Source organism: Schistocerca nitens, chromosome 2 (assembly GCF_023898315.1).
Source record: "Schistocerca nitens isolate TAMUIC-IGC-003100 chromosome 2, iqSchNite1.1, whole genome shotgun sequence".
In the NCBI taxonomy this organism is placed as follows: Eukaryota; Metazoa; Arthropoda; class Insecta; order Orthoptera; family Acrididae; genus Schistocerca; species Schistocerca nitens.
In genome coordinates this window covers 934,892,519-934,908,625 of record NC_064615.1, presented here as the reverse complement: position 1 = coordinate 934,908,625, position 16,107 = coordinate 934,892,519, and the positions used below count along the sequence as shown (strand labels likewise).

General features: G+C 45.8%; 1 protein-coding gene across 3 annotated transcripts in view; it reads right to left on the bottom strand.

Annotated features, from left to right (window-relative positions):
* The window catches only part of LOC126237259 (serine/threonine-protein phosphatase 2B catalytic subunit 2-like), an 824,140-nt gene that overhangs the window by 55,082 nt on the left and 752,951 nt on the right, over window positions 1-16,107 (bottom strand). For all 3 annotated transcript variants that reach the window (XM_049947183.1, XM_049947182.1, XM_049947184.1), the window contains exon 7: window positions 14,138-14,215. In XM_049947183.1, the coding sequence (XP_049803140.1) occupies window positions 14,138-14,215 (78 nt within the window). The remainder of the gene's footprint in view (window positions 1-14,137; window positions 14,216-16,107) is intronic.

Below are 16,107 nucleotides of genomic sequence, written 5' to 3'. Positions count from 1 at the left end.
CTCTGGGAGGCCAACATCAAGAGATGATGTATTTGTGGCCTCTTTCGCCAGACGGTCAACGTTCTCATTCCCAGGGATCCCAACATGGCCTGGGGTCCAAACAAAGACCACAGAGCGGCCGCAACGGTCAAGAGTAGACAGGGACTCCTGGATAGCCACCACCAGACGGGAACGAGGAAAACACTGGTCGAGAGCTCGTAAACTGCTCAGGGAATCGCTACAGATAACGAAGGACTCACCTGAGCAGGAGCGGATATACTCTAGGGCACGAAAGATGGCGACCAGCTCAGCAGTGTAAACGCTGCAGCCATCCGGCAAGGAACGTTGTTCGGAATGGTCCCCAAGAGTTAGCGCATACCCGACACGACCAGCAACCATCGAACCGTCGGTGTAAACAATTCCAGAGCCCTCATACGTGGCCAGGATGGAAGAAAAGCGGCGGCGGAAGGCCTCTGGAGGGACCGAGTCCTTCGAGCCCTGTGCCAAGTCGAGGCGAAGGCAAGGGCGAGGACAACACCATGGGGGTGTACGCAAAGTGGCCCGGAAAGGAAGTGGAACAGGGAAAAATCCAAGCCCGGAGAGAAGCTCCTTAACGCGTACGGCGATCGGACAACCCGACCGGGGCCGACGCTCTGGCAGATGGACGACCGACTGTGGGAACAGCACACGGTAATTTGGATGCCCGGGCAAGCGAAAAACATGGGCAGCATAAGCAGCCAGTAATTGTTGGCGTCGGAACCGCAGTGGAGGGACACCTGCCTCCACTAGTAAGCTGTCCACAGGGCTGGTGCGGAAAGCACCAGTGGCAAGGCGTATCCCGCTGTGGAGAATTGGGTCCAGCACCCGTAACGCAGATGGGGATGCTGAGCCATAAGCCAGGCTCCCATAATCCAGGAGGGACTGGATGAACGCCTGGTAGAGCCGTAACAGGGTAGAGCGGTCGGCGCCCCAGCGGGTGTGGCTCAAACATCGCAGAGCATTGAGATGCCGCCAACACGCCTGTTTGAGCTGCCGGATATGAGGCAGCCAAGTCAACCGGGCATCGAAAACCACCCCCAAAAACCTGTGGGTCTCCACCACAGCAAGCAGTTCGTCGGCAAGATAAAGCCGCGGCTCAGGATGGACTGTTCGGCGCCAGCAGAAATGCATAACGCGGGTCTTGGCTGCTGAAAACTGAAACCCATGCGCTACAGCCCAAGACTGCGCCTTGCGGATAGCGCCCTGTAGCTGACGTTCAACAGCTGCAATGCCAGTAGAGCTGTAGTAAAGGCAAAAGTCGTCAGCATACAGGGAAGCGGAGACAGAAGTTCCCACGGCCGCAGCAAGCCCGTTAATGGCTATTAAAAACAGACAGACACTTAAAACAGAACCCTGTGGCACACCGTTCTCCTGGACGTGGGAGGAACTATACGAGGCCGCGACTTGCACGCGGAAGGTACGACACGACAGAAAATTGCGGATAAAAATCGGCAGAGGACCCCGAAGACCCCATCCATGAAGCGTAGAAAGGATGTGATGACCCCATGTCGTATCGTACGCCTTCCGCATGTCGAAAAAGACAGCGACCAGGTGCTGACGGCGGGCAAAGGCAGCACGGATGGCCGACTCCAGGCTCACCAGATTGTCGGTGGCGGAGCGGCCTTTACGGAACCCACCCTGAGACGGAGCCAGAAGGCCCCGAGACTCCAGTACCCAATTCAAGCGCCGGCTCACCAACCGTTCAAGCAACTTGCAAAGAACGTTGGTGAGGCTAATGGGACGGTAGCTGTCCACCTCCAGAGGGTTCTTTCCAGGTTTCAAAACGGGGATGACAATGCCTTCCCGCCATTGCGACGGAAACTCCCTCTCGACCCAAAGACGGTTGTAAAGATCGAGAAGGCGCCGCTGGCAGTCCACTGAAAGGTGTTTCAGCATCTGACAGTGGATGCCATCTGGCCCAGGAGCGGTATCAGGGCAAGCAGCTAGGGCACTGCGAAATTCCCACTCACTAAATGGAGCATTGTAAGATTCTAGGTGGTTGGTGCGAAACGAAAGGCTCCGACGTTCCATCCGCTCTTTAATGGAGCGGAAGGCCTGGGGGTAATTCGCAGAAGCGGAACTCGTAGCAAAATGCTCTGCTAAGCGAGTTGCAATGACGTCGGAGTCAGTACAAACTGCTCCATTCAGTGACAGCGCAGGGACGCTGACAGGTGGCCGATAGCCGTAGACGCGTCGAATCTTGGCCCAGACCTGCGATGGAGTGACATGGAGGCCAATGGTGGACACATACCGCTCCCAGCACTCCTTCTTGCCTTGGCGGATAAGGAGGCGGGCCCGAGCACGCAGCCGTTTGAAGGCGATAAGGTGGTCTATGGAGGGATGTCGCTTGTGACGCTGGAGCGCCCGCCGGCGATCTTTAATCGCTTCAGCGATTTCAGGCGACCACCAAGGCACAGTCCTCCGCCGAGGGGACCCAGAAGAACGGGGAATGGCAGATTCGGCGGCAGTAACGATGCCGGTGGTGAACGATTGAACCACCGCATCAATGTCAGCATGAGAGAGTGGCTCAATAGCGGCAGTGGAGGAGAACAAGTCCCAGTCAGCCTTATTCATAGCCCATCTGCTAGGGCGCCCAGAAGAGTGACGCTGTGGTAGTGACAGAAAGATCGGAAAGTGGTCACTACCACAGAGGTCATCTTGCACACTCCATTGTACAGACGGTAAGAGGCCAGGGCTACAGATTGAAAGGTCAATGGCGGAGTAGGTGCCATGCGCCACACTGAAGTGTGTGAAGGCACCATCATTTAACAGCGAGAGATCGAGCTGCAACATTAAATGCTCAATGATGGCGCCTCGACCTGTTGCCACTGACCCACCCCACAGAGGGTTATGGGCGTTGAAGTCGCCCAATAGCAAGAAAGGTGGCGGCAATTGGGCGACTAGTGCAGCCAGGACATGCTGCGAGACATCACCATCCGGTGGAATGTAAAGACTGCAGACGGTAACAGCCTGTGGCGTCCACACGCGTACAGCGACAGCCTCTAAAGGCGTCTGGAGAGGGACAGACTCGCTGTGCAGAGTGTGAAGGACATATATGCAGACGCCACCAGACACCCTTTCATAAGCTGCTCGGTTCTTATAATAACCCCGATAGCCACGGAGGGCGGGGGTTCGCATTGCTGGAAACCAAGTTTCCTGGAGAGCAATGCAGAAGAAAGGGTGAAGGCTGATAAGTTGGCGGAGCTCAGCTAGATGGTGGAAGAAACCGCTGCAGTTCCACTGGAGGATGGTATTGGCCATGGCTGGGAAAGGCGTGACGTGACTGGGAAGGCAGATTACGCCGCTGGGTCACCTGCTGCCTCCAAGTGAGCACCTGTGCCAGTGCTTTCCATGGCGTCGGAGGGACTGGCGAGATCGAGGTCCTCAGCAGACGCCAGGATCTCCACCTCGTCCTCAGACGCAGAGTTTGAAGGTTGCGGTGGGACAGGTGCCACCGCAATGTCAGGATGCTTGGGAGCCTTTTTCTTCAACTGCTTCGCACGCTGTGCCTTCGGAGGGTCTGGCTGGGAGGGCCCCACTGGGTCAGTCTCAGGGACGGATGACGACCGTGAAGCCCTATGACCAGCGACCGGTTGTTGTTTCAAACCTTTGCGGGTTTCCGCTTTGACACTGGGCGAAGCCTGGGAAGGGAGGGCCCCAAGGGACCCCTTTCTGGCTAGAATAGCCGAAGAAGCCCCACGCTTCTCCGGCTGGGAAGGGGGGACGAATGTCCCCGATGGTTGGGCTGGTGTTGCTCCTGGAGTAGATGGAGCAACAGAGGGGGAAGTGCCCCCCACAACCAAGGGGGCCGGTTCATTGTGACATAGCTGAGAGGCAACAGTACGTGACGATACCGGAGAGGATCGGATCGCTGTTGCAGCAGCGGCATAGGAGGATGTCATGGGCACGGGATGTAGCCGCTCATATTTCCGCCTTGCCTCGGTGTAGCTCAGGCGGTCCAGAGTCTTATATTCCATTATCTTCCTTTCTTTCTGGAAGATCCTGCAGTCCGGCGAGCAGGGGGAATGGTGTTCTCCGCAGTTAACACAGATAGGAGGCGGGGCACATGGAGTATCAGGATGCGAAGGACGTCCACAATCCCGACACGTGATGCTGGAAGTACAGCGAGATGACATGTGCCCGAACTTCCAGCACTTAAAACACTGCATCGGAGGAGGGATATATGGCTTCACATCACAACGGTAAACCATCACCTTAACCTTTTCGGGTAATACATCACCCTCAAAGGCCAAGATGAAGGCACCGGTGGCTACCTGATTATCCCTCGGACCCCGATGGACGCGCCGGACGAAGTGAACACCTCGTCGTTCAAGGTTGGCGCGTAATTCATCGTCGGACTGCAGAAGAAGATCTCTGTGGAATATAATACCCTGGACCATGTTGAGACTCTTATGCGGTGTGATGCTAACTGAAACATCCCCCAACTTGTCACAATTGAGCAACCTCCGTGACTGGGCAGAGGATGCCGTTTGGATGAGCACAGAACCAGAGCGCATCTTGGACAAGCCCTCCACCTCCCCTAACTTGTCCTCTAAATGCTCCACAAAAAACTGGGGCTTGGTTGACATAAACGATTCCCCATCAACTCGCGTACACACGTTCCTCCCATGGAGTGGCCAGGGAGGGAAATGATCGTGGTTTGTATTTCCTGCCGTTGAGGTTAGACCTCGATCGCTTAGAGACTGCTGGTGGAGGCCCACCAGCGAGAGATGATGTACCACGCTTCATTGCGGGTCATCCGCCCTGATGCCACCTACTCCGACCAAGGGCCCTCCCCACGGGCGCCACCCAGCCGCAGCAATAGCCACCTGGCAGGACGGCCATTGCCGGGAGTCCTGATGCCCCAAGGAGATGGGCATCTACTCCTTGGCATACGTGGGGAGTTAACGGCGCAGGCATCAGTAGAGCGATCCCTGTGTTGTCAGGGGGCTACAACCAAGAGGGTACATGGCGGCCCCACCACAACGGGCTGGCTACCGTGCTGGATCTTAGGTGCAAAACTGTCCAAGGTCATCGTCGCAGTTAAAAGAAACACTGCAGAGTGCAGCGTGGTAATCGCCCAAGAGATCGAAAACGAGCGGGACACCATTGCAACGACGAGAAAGCCGGCTAAAGGTCTAATTGCACGACGGATACAGTGCACCATGTAAGGCGCCCTTCCCCAATTGGCTCGCTCTTCGGAATAATTTAGAAAGATGGAGGTCAAACCCGAGAGGGGACCTGCACATAAGGCCGAAACATTTGAGACTCCTTTTAGTTGCCTCTTACGACAGGCAGGAATACCGCGGGCCTATTCTAACCCCCGAACCCGCAGGGGGATCCCCATCTGTTGACTCAGGGATTGAGATATGGCTGCACTATCCGTTACAGCCATGCGGATAAGATACCTGTCATCTCGACTACCAGGGATACGAGGCCTTTGTGATCCAGCACGGCGTTTCGTGTTACCCTCCTGAACCCACCGATTCCATATTCTGGTAACAGTCATTGGATCTCGCTCAACGCGAGCAGCAATGTCGCGATACGATAAACCGCATTCGCGATAGGCTACATTCCGACCTTTATCAAAGTCGGAAATGTGATGGTACGCATTTCTCCTCCTTACACGAGGCATCACAACGTTTCACCAAGCAAGGCCCGTCAACTGCTGTTTGTGTATGAGAAATCATTTGGGAACTTTCCTCATGTCAGCACGTTGTAGGTGTCGCCACCAGTGCCAACCTTGTGTGAATGCTCTAAAAAACTAATCACTTGTGTATCACACCTTCTTCCTGTCAGTTAAATTTCACATCTGTAGCATGTCATCTTCGTGGTGTAGCAATTTTAATGGCCAGTAGTGTATATTTAATCATAATTGAGAAATTATTATAACACTGAAAGTAATTTGAAACTGATATCTGGGTACCACTGAATACAGATAGTACTAGTAGTTTATTCATCCAGAGACAATATCCACAGCACAGATAACACACAGTACAAGGTACATGGTAATCTAACCAATATCACATTCAAAACTGCATCCACAACTCTGATTAATTATAAAAATGTACCTACATGCATATATACTCCACGAACTACCACATAGTACATGATAGAGGGTATCTATTAACATTAGTTATCATTTCCTGTCCGGTTCTACATTCAAATAGAGCAATGTAAAAACAACTGTCTCTGTGTGAGCCCTTCTCACAGCTAATCTTTATGGTTCATATGTGAAATGTGCATTTGCAGAAGTAAAGTGGTTCGGCAGTTGGCCTCAAATGTCAGTTCTCTAAATTTCCACAATAATGCCTTGCAAAAAGAGTCCCATATTTCCTCCAGGGATTCCCATCTGAATTCATGAAGCATCTCTGTAATACTTGTGTGCTGATCGACCCTAACAGTAACAAATCTAGCAACACACCGCTCAATTGCTTCTATGTCTTCCTTTAATCTGACCTGCTGATGATCCAAAAAAACACTAACAGGACTAGAACATGGGCCACACTAGCATTCTATATGCTGTCTCTTTTATGAATATTCTACACTTTTTCACAATTCTCCCAAGAAGACATAGTCGAGCATTCACTTTCCCTACTACCAAACTAACATGCTCATTCCTACTACCAAACTAACATGCTCATTCCTTGCAATGTTATGCTTACATATTTATCTAATGTGACAGTCAAGCTGCACCCTACTAATGCTGTTTTCAAACAGTACAGGGTTGTTTTTCCTTCTCATCCACATTAACCCCACATTTCCCTACATTTAGAGCAAGCTGCCATTCATCACACCTACTAGGAATTTTGACTAAGTCCTCTTCCCTGGGGTGCATGTGACTATACCCTTGTCTCTGATGAACACTCACTGTCAAGGTCAACATACTGGGCTCTATTGCTTAAAAAATCTCCAACCTAATCGCAAATCTGGAAATTTATTCTGTATGCTCATACCTTTGTCACCATTCTGCAATGGGACACCATGTTAAACGTTTTTCAGGAATCTACGTATATCGAATCTGCCTGTTGCCTCCCATCCATGGTTTGTGGGATATCATGTGAGAGAACGACAGGCTGCGTTTTGCACAATCAAAGCTTTCTAAATCCATGCTTATTTGTGGGCAGAAGCTTTTCTATATCAAGGAAATTTATTACATTCAAACTCTGAATGTACTGAAGAATTCTGTATCAAACCGATCTTATGAATATTGGTCCATTACTGTGCATTACTTCTGTTTGTTTTCAACTCTGAGTTGCTTCTCTATACCATGGATGCCAATTTTTATGTCCTAAATGCAAGAGGCTGGGTGACTGTCAAACAATGGAATGTTTATGCAATTTCACTTTATGAATGATTTCTTAAATATTATTACCACTCTCACGTGGCTGATGAGTGAGTGAATAGAAGCCTTTGACCCATTTAGTGATTTTATGTGTAACCAGAACTTTCTCATGTTCTCAGCAAGATCTTTTGCTAATGCATGATGGTGGTGGTTGTTGTATTTTTGGCGCATTTATCTCCCTACAGATCTACAAATTTCTACTAACTTTTGTTTCAATGTTTGTGGGCTCTTTTTTGAACCGCAAGTGCAGCAATATCTCTTTCCTCAGCTTTTCCAAATTTGATTATTAAACCATGGAGCATCCTTTACATGCTTAATCCACTTACTTAGCACATACATCTTCAGAATGGGATTTACAATCAGTTTAAACTTTGCCCATAATCCATCTATGTCCATCATATTGAAGTTAAATGATGTCCATTCATTCGCTAAGTGTGAAGCAAACAACCATTTATCTGCTTTTTCTAACATAAACTCTCTTCTGGCCTTCTTAATAGATTTATTAACTTCAATAATCAATGTCACTATGATGACATTGTGATCACTAATCTCGGAGTCTATAGCGTCTCTGTCAATAAGGAAAGGCCTGTTTGTAGCTAAAAGGTCTAAAATATTTCCATTGAAAAGTCTTCAGAAATACTTCACAAGATTGTCTTTCCATGCTCAGTAGATTAAAGCTGCCTCCAACCAACACAGCACAATCTTCATATTTCCCATACTACAGAGACTTTGAATGATTCTGCATCTGTTACAGCAGAACTGGATGGCTGGTAAAAACATCAAGTAATTACACTGAACAATCGAAAATCCAGGATGGAATAATGATAGTTTTATGTAAAGGATAGACTGCTACTCAGCATAAAGTGGAGATGCTGAGATGCAGACAGGCAAAACAGAAAGACTGCTACACGAGGCCTCCTGCTAAAGTAGACAAAACACATGCACGTCCAAATGCCCACGCGCGCACATGCACAGTCACTGTTTCTAGCTGCTGAGGCCACACACAGCAAGCTACTGCTCATGATGGGGGGAGGAGGAGGCTGGGGTGGGAAAGGGGAGAGAGTAGCAGAGTAAGGACGGGGGCGGGGGGACAGTAAAGTGCTGTTTGTGGGAGTACAAAGGGGCATGGTGGGGACAAGGTAGGGCAGCTATATGTAGACAGTATGTTAGAAACGGGGTGGGGGGAAAGGAAGCAATAAAGGGGAGAAGTAAAAAGACTGTGGGTGTGATGGTGGAACAGAAGGCCGTGTAGCGCTGGATGGGAACAGAGAACAGGACAGGTGGATGAAGGACAGTGACTGATGAAGGTTGGGGCCAGGGGGTTGATGGGAACACAGGATATATCGCAAAGAGAGTACCCACCTATGCAATTCAGAAAATATGGTTCTGATAGGAAGGCTGCAGATGGTGCAGGCTGTGAAGCTGTCACTGAGGTGAAGAATGTTGTGTCGGGCAGCATGCTCAGCAACTGGGTGCCCCAGCTGTTTCTTGGGCAAAATTTGTCAGTGACTATGTGGATAGACGACTTGTTGGTCATCTTGCCCTTGTAGAATTCAACACAGTGGTTGTAACGTAGCTTGTAGATCACATAACTGCTTTCACAGGTATCCCTACCTTTGCATATGCTTGTGACCGGACTGGAGTAGGTGGTGTTAGGATGATGTATGGGACAGCTAAAGCACCTAGGTGTATTACAGGCATATGAGCCTTGAAGCAAGAGTCTGGGAGCATCAGTGGAGTACAGATGGATGAGGATATTGTGTAGGTTCAGTGGGCAGTGGAATACCACTGTCAGAGGGGTGGGAAAGATAGTGGGTAGGATGTACCTCATTTCAGGGCACTACGAGGGGTATTCTACGTCCTGGCAGAGAATATGATTCAGTTGCTTCAGTCCTGGGTGGCATTGAGTGAAGAGGGAAATGCTCCTTTGTAACCAGATGGTGGAACTCTGGTGGGTGGTGGTTGACGGAAGAGATAAGGCACAGAAAATCTGTTTCAGTACAAGACTGGAAGGGTAATTCTGATCTGTGAAAAACTCAGTGAAGCCCTTGGTATATTTGGAGGGGGACTGATTGCACTACAGATGCAGTGGCAACAGGTGGCTAGGTTGTATGGAAGGGACTTTTTGGTATGGAATGGGTGGCAGCTGTCAAACTGGAGGTATTGCTGGTGGTTGGTAGGTCTGATATGAACGGAAGTACTGATATAGCCATCTTTGAGGTGGAAGTCAATATCGAGGAAGGTGGCTTGTTGGGTTGAGGAAGGCAGGTGAAGTGAATAGCGAGAAGGGGTTCAGGTTATGTTGGCATGTTCTCACCCTTGATCCAGATCATGAAGATATCATCAATGAATCTGAACCAGGTGAGGTGTTTGGGATTCTGGGTACTTAGGAAGAACTCCTCTACCATGCAGGTGCCCACTGCTGTACCATGGTTTGTTTTTACGTGATGCCTTCAAAGGTGAAGCAATTGTGGGTGAGGATATAGTTGGTCATGGTGACAGGAAGGGTCTCATGAGGCCTTCACAGACTGGAATTACCCTCCCAGTCATCTAAAAAAAAAAAAAAAAAAATCTCCTGTGCCTTATCTCTCCAGTGATCCAGCGCCTCCAAAAGTGCCACCATCTGCCCAAAAAGGAGCATTTTGCTCCTGACACAGCACCACCCAGGCCTGGAGCAACTGAATCACATTCTCCATCAGGGTTGTGGCGAACTCTCGTCATGCCCTGAAATGAGGAATATCCCACCCACTATCCTTCCCACCCTTCCCACCCCTCCCACGGCAGCATTGCTCATAAAACCCGTAGAATACCCTCATCCATCCTACTCCATCCCTTCTCCCAATCCCTTACCTTATGGCTCACATCCCTGTTACAGACATAGATGCAAGACCTGACCTGACATCCTCCCACAATCACAGACTCCAGTCCAGTAACAATAATCACTTATCCCATCAAATGCAGGGCTACCTGTAAAATCAGTTACATGATCTACAAGGAAAGCTGCGAACCACTGTGCTATTTTCTGTGCACACATGACAACCAACACACTGTCTGTCTGCATGAATGGCCACTGACAAACTTTGGCCAAGAGAGAGCTGGACCTCTCAGCTGCTGACCACACTGCCCAACACCATGTTCTTCACTTCAATGACTGCTTCACAACCTGCACCATCTGGATCATTCCTACCAACTCCAGCTTTTCTTAATTCCCACAAGCCCGTCCTCAACCTTTCTTAGGCTCTCGGCTTCACCCACCTACCCCTTCCCTCCTTCCAATCCACACTCCAGCACCACACAGACTTGCAGTCTTCCTTTTCTGCTATCCCCCCCACCCGGGTATTACCACCTTCTGACCTCCTAACTATACTTAGCTGCCCTACCCTGTCCCCACTAAGTGTGCTCTCCCACAAACAGCACTTCACTTTACCGTTCTCCACCCCTACCCTGCTATCCCCTTCCCCTCACCAACGCAGCCTCTTCCTTACCCCACCACCCAGACCGCTTCTCGCGTCATAAGCATCTGCTCACAGCCTGGCCTCTGTGGCCACAGACAGTGGTTATGTGCTTGTGAATGTGAATTGTGTGTGTGTGTGTGGGGGGGGGGCACACATGCATTTTGTCCACTTTATAAGAAGGCCTTTTGGCTGAAAACAGTCTCTTTTTGTGCCTGTCCGCAACTCATCATCTCCACATACCAATCTATCATTTTCATAATATTGTCACCAATTAAACTGATTTCACCCAGAACTATTATATGCTTCCAGATAATTTCACTGTCACACTTTGTTTCAACCTCAAAAAGACAATAATTTTGTAAACTGCGCTAAACACCACTCCTCCTATGCTGCCGAATCTGTCTTTCTGGCATGTGTAACTTCCTGACTATTTTGGAGCTTTATTTTATGTCAAATACATAGTTGACACTTACACAAAAATGAAACCTGAGCTGTAAGAGGGAAGAACTGAGTTGGTTTCAAAACTGTCAATGTACTTTTCTTCTATCACCCCCCCCCCCCCCCCTCGCAGTGGCATGCCAAGGGTAGAATACTGAGCTATTGTAATAAGTGTTCAGAAGGTGTTCAAATAATTACCAGCGGTTCTAGGCTAACAGCTTGTTGCTGCACAGTGAAAATGGTTTTTAGGTTTGTCTTATTACGAACCTGGATGTGAGGTTGTAAGTAATTCTAGAATGGATGTATGCAAAGCAGACAATTGTAATACTCTGTTTACTGCATGCAGTACTAATTACATAAATGCAAAGCGAGTGGAGCTTAACTTGCTAGTGAGACAGAAGGTGAGGGCTTTTCAGTTTGAATTTTCATCAATTTCCAGGTCTAAAAATTTGGTGACAGTTACCCTTTCAATTCCTTTATTCTGATCTACAAATTTCATTTACATGTATTCATGAAAACATCTTTGAAATTATTAAACATTTACTATATGATGGCCACAGCTGCTTCACATGTCTACAACATGATTTTGTGAACGTCTCTATGGCTACACCTCTTCAAAGCTCAACAGATGGCTACCGTTTCACCTACAGCCATTCCTGCTACACAGTTAAAAGGCTGCCAGAAGTTCTGCCAGGTGTCAGGGATTTCTTCAAGTTCACTTGACTGTACGAGTGCCCTAGTACAAAACTAAAAATGTATTAGAGCTTCATGTGTGAAGCAGCATTTTTTCATGCATGTCAGTGTTTAATACATCGTATCTCTTGATCTATATGTCATACAATAACATATTTTGTAGGTACACCCAGAGGCATATGTGGATGTTATCAGCAAAATATGTTGCAAATAGAGTTAGTAACACAGAAGTAATAAATCTAAACACCTTGCATGATGTGGCAGTTTTTCATGCAACTAATTGTTTACGATGACATATTTCCGAAACTATGATAGGTAAGTGGTTCTTACCCTCACAGCAATTGTTGCCTGACAGTAAGGGATATGTGTACAAAGTTTGGGTGATATCGGTCCAGTGGTTTAAGAGAAGTGGAACATACACAAATACATACATCCATTTTTAAAATATATATGGATTCTGAGGTCTAGGTTATGATGAGACTTCATTGTTCTGTAAGTTTTTGATATATTAAAGGCTAACTTGTTCATTTCAATCAAAATTTGTTTATATTCCAAAACTCTGAATGTAAATGTTGGCAATACCTGGTCTGTATCAGTTACACATGATTTGCATCATTGTCAAACCAAGTTATTATGAGTACAACTGGTCGGAATCTCGGTATCCTATTACATAAGTAAGATGTATGAGGGAGATCCTTGGAACTGCCTTATGGAAATCCTATTGGTACAGTCTGAATGTCAGATTTATAAACAGTGCTTTGGTTTTTACTGTTTGCTAAATAGTTTCTAACATCTGTCTCCTATTTTGGAGAGTTGAATCAAATGATTTCTTTGATATTCCTCGTGTACCAACAGCATGTAATTTACCTAACGAGATGTCATATTGACCAATACTGAATGCCTCTGAGAGTTCCAAGTTTAATCCTTTTGTGATGTTGTTTCTGTCTAGTTTCATTACAATACTTTCTATGAGCTTGGTAATAGCTGATGCTTCTGCAAAAACAATGTTGATTTACAGACAAGAGATTGAACTCTTCAAATAAAATGTTACTCTTAAGTTTTATCAATGTCTATAGTACTTTTGAAAATACTGAAAACACAGCTATTGGTCTATAGTTCCCCACTTTACATAGAGTGGTTTTACTTTTGAATTTTTCAATCCTTGAGGAAACACTCCTTCTGATAATGGCTGCAAATCAGCAACTGTGTAAATATGAGGAGGTTGGAAAAAATCTGCCAACCAGTTGCAAAACAAAGGTTTATTAGCCCTTGACCTTGGTTTTGATATCTCTTCAGGAGGAGTGGGCCTTGTTACTTCACATGATAGTACATTAGATTAGCTGAAGCCAAGCAGGTCTCATCATATACAAAATTGGCAAAACAACAATTATCCCAAGCCATGGCTATAGATAACAGTCGAATTACATTTAGCGTACTTCAGAATGAATGCCCACTGGTAGAAGCTCGTGCCAAAATGGAATTATAACAGGAGTCACACGATAAAATATTTGTGTAAGTTAAGTATACATCACGTCACATCATGCTTTTTTCTCTACCACGTATAACAATGTGAAAAAAAGTACATTCAAATTTGATGCAACATTTTGTTGGAATACTTACTTTTTAATAATTTTAGAACGGTTACAAATAACTGCAGCAGCTAGGTAGGTGACAAGTATCCTCTCTGTGTAACTACTAAATGGCACTCAATAAGCTACGTTTGCCCAGTCACAAAATGGTTGAAACTAACATTTCTGAAACTTTTGAGCTCATGCAGCATAAAAATGGTGACTGGCACCGTCTTCAAATCTGGAAAAGTGTTGAGCTCAAAAGTTGTGCATGTGATCCTAACATCCCCTTTGGATTACTAATAGTTTCAATTTTGAACCATCTTAAATTTGGATGAAACTGTCTGAGCTCACACAGCATGTTGCAGCCCCAAACTACAAAAGCATCACTTCACACTGAATTTTTTTATCTCTAGTTAAAATCTTGCACAAATTAAATTTTATCTACAAGGGAAACTGTGCAAAATTTTATTCAGATTGGAGATGATGAGATCGGGACCATTGTTGTGCTTAGTGTGGAATGACCTAATTGCTAATTTTGTCAGGTAAATTATCATTTTTATCTTCAGACCGTAATCATACTAAATTTCTACAATGAAAACAAAAAAGAAGTTACCAACCCGGCATCCTGAGCTTCGTGTGCTCTTATAATAGACAGTAGATTATTGTTCTGGAGGAAATCACAGCATGCAGCATAGCTGAAAAAATAAACAATAATCAATAAGAAGCCTTATACTTAAGGTTTAATTTCTATCATTTCAAAAGAATTATCTGTAACTGAACCAATACTGCATGTTCAGTAAAATAAAAAGTTGTAGTTGTAGAGAGACTTTTCAAACTTTTGCAGAACAAATTCATTTATTTTCGATTAGGCTTACTGGTAATGCGGCCCCACACACACACACACACACACACACACACACACACACACACAGTGGAGGGGAGAGGGGGGGCGGGGAGAGAGGCAGGCGGCGAGGTGGACAGGGGGGAGTGTAAAGTCAAAGGTACCTTTAAACACCTTTTTTTTTTTTACTTTTATGGTCTTTATGGTATTTATAAATACTGGTATTGCTCTGAAGCAACAGCAATTTGTTTAGCATCAAATATTTTTATAATTTTAGTCTTATAGGATGGAAACTGTTAAATGTTAGCAGAAACAAACCAAGGTATCTTAGAAATTCTATTTCTTAGATTCTGTGAATGAAGAACAGAAAATTGTGAAGCACAGAACATTAGTTTTATTTTTAAATCTTTCCTTCCTTTAAAGTTAACTACTTGAAGTTTTTGTGGTGTTAACATGGTTGTCCCATTTCCTGAAGAAATGCAGCCACATACTGCTTCTTGTTCCACATTATGTGAAAGACCATATCATGAAAGCATCAGGAATGTTTGCCTTTTACACTCCTGAAGAGCTGTCAATTATCCCAAACAAATCACTTCCACTGTGTGGAGGTGTTTGGATCTGCTACAGTCCATAAGCTCCAACAAATATCACAATTCACCTAAAACATTTGTCTTAACTTCTGCCGAGTTCATAACATTTTTTTGTTTCTGACCCTCTTGCATGCAATTTAGATGGTTTTTGTAATTTAAATTTACTTGTAATCGGAAATAAAGGTAGGTACAAAATCAATCAAGACAAACAATATCATACATCATCAGTGAAGTAACTCAGAAATGCTGAGCTCCAATGTAATGCATACACTGTGACACAATGAAAATTTAAGCCAGCCTGAGAACTGAACCCAAATTTTCATCAGGAATATGCCGGCCCTGTCTCAGTAACTGTGTAAATCACCATCTTGTTGAGGTTACAAATGAAGACGAAGATGATGATGAAGAAGAAAAAGAAGAAGAAGAAGAAGGATGGTGTTACTAAGAGAATATTAAGTGCAAAGTGTGCAGAAAAATGATTATGTTTTAATATTGTTGGTTGTGAGGATCTCTTTAAAATGGCACTTTTTTATTGGTTGTTGTACTATCAGAAATACGCAAGATAAAACCCAGGATCTTGAGGGGAAAGGAAGAGGAGGAAGCAACTCTATGTAGTTTATTTATTTGTATGGTTAGGGGCCCCCGGCGGGCAGATCGTTTGACAGGTGCCGGTCTTTCAATTTCATGCCACTTTGGCGACCGGTAGTCGATGAAGATGATAGCATGATGATGAGAACAGCACAACACCCAGTCCCTGGGTGAAGAAAATTTCCCAGCCCAGTTGGGAATCAAACCCAGGCCCAGAGGATTAACAATCTGTCATGCTGACTATTCTTCCATCTATCTGCCCAGAATAACTGCTTCAATAGATGCCTGGAAGCTTTTGTGTGTCTAACATATTCTTATTCAAGATTCACTAGGATACTTCAAAATTAATTTTAAGAAACTGTTCAGAATATCGACATTTATGCCTTTTCTGTATTTTCTAACTGTCTGTCTGCATGCATATATTTCTTCTTAAACTTTCATCAGGATGACACTCCAGAATTGAGAGTTTTAATGAGGACAATATTATGGAAATGGAAGAGGATGTAGATGAAGATGAAATGGGAGATATGATACTATGTGAGGAGTTTGACAGAGCACTAAAAGACCA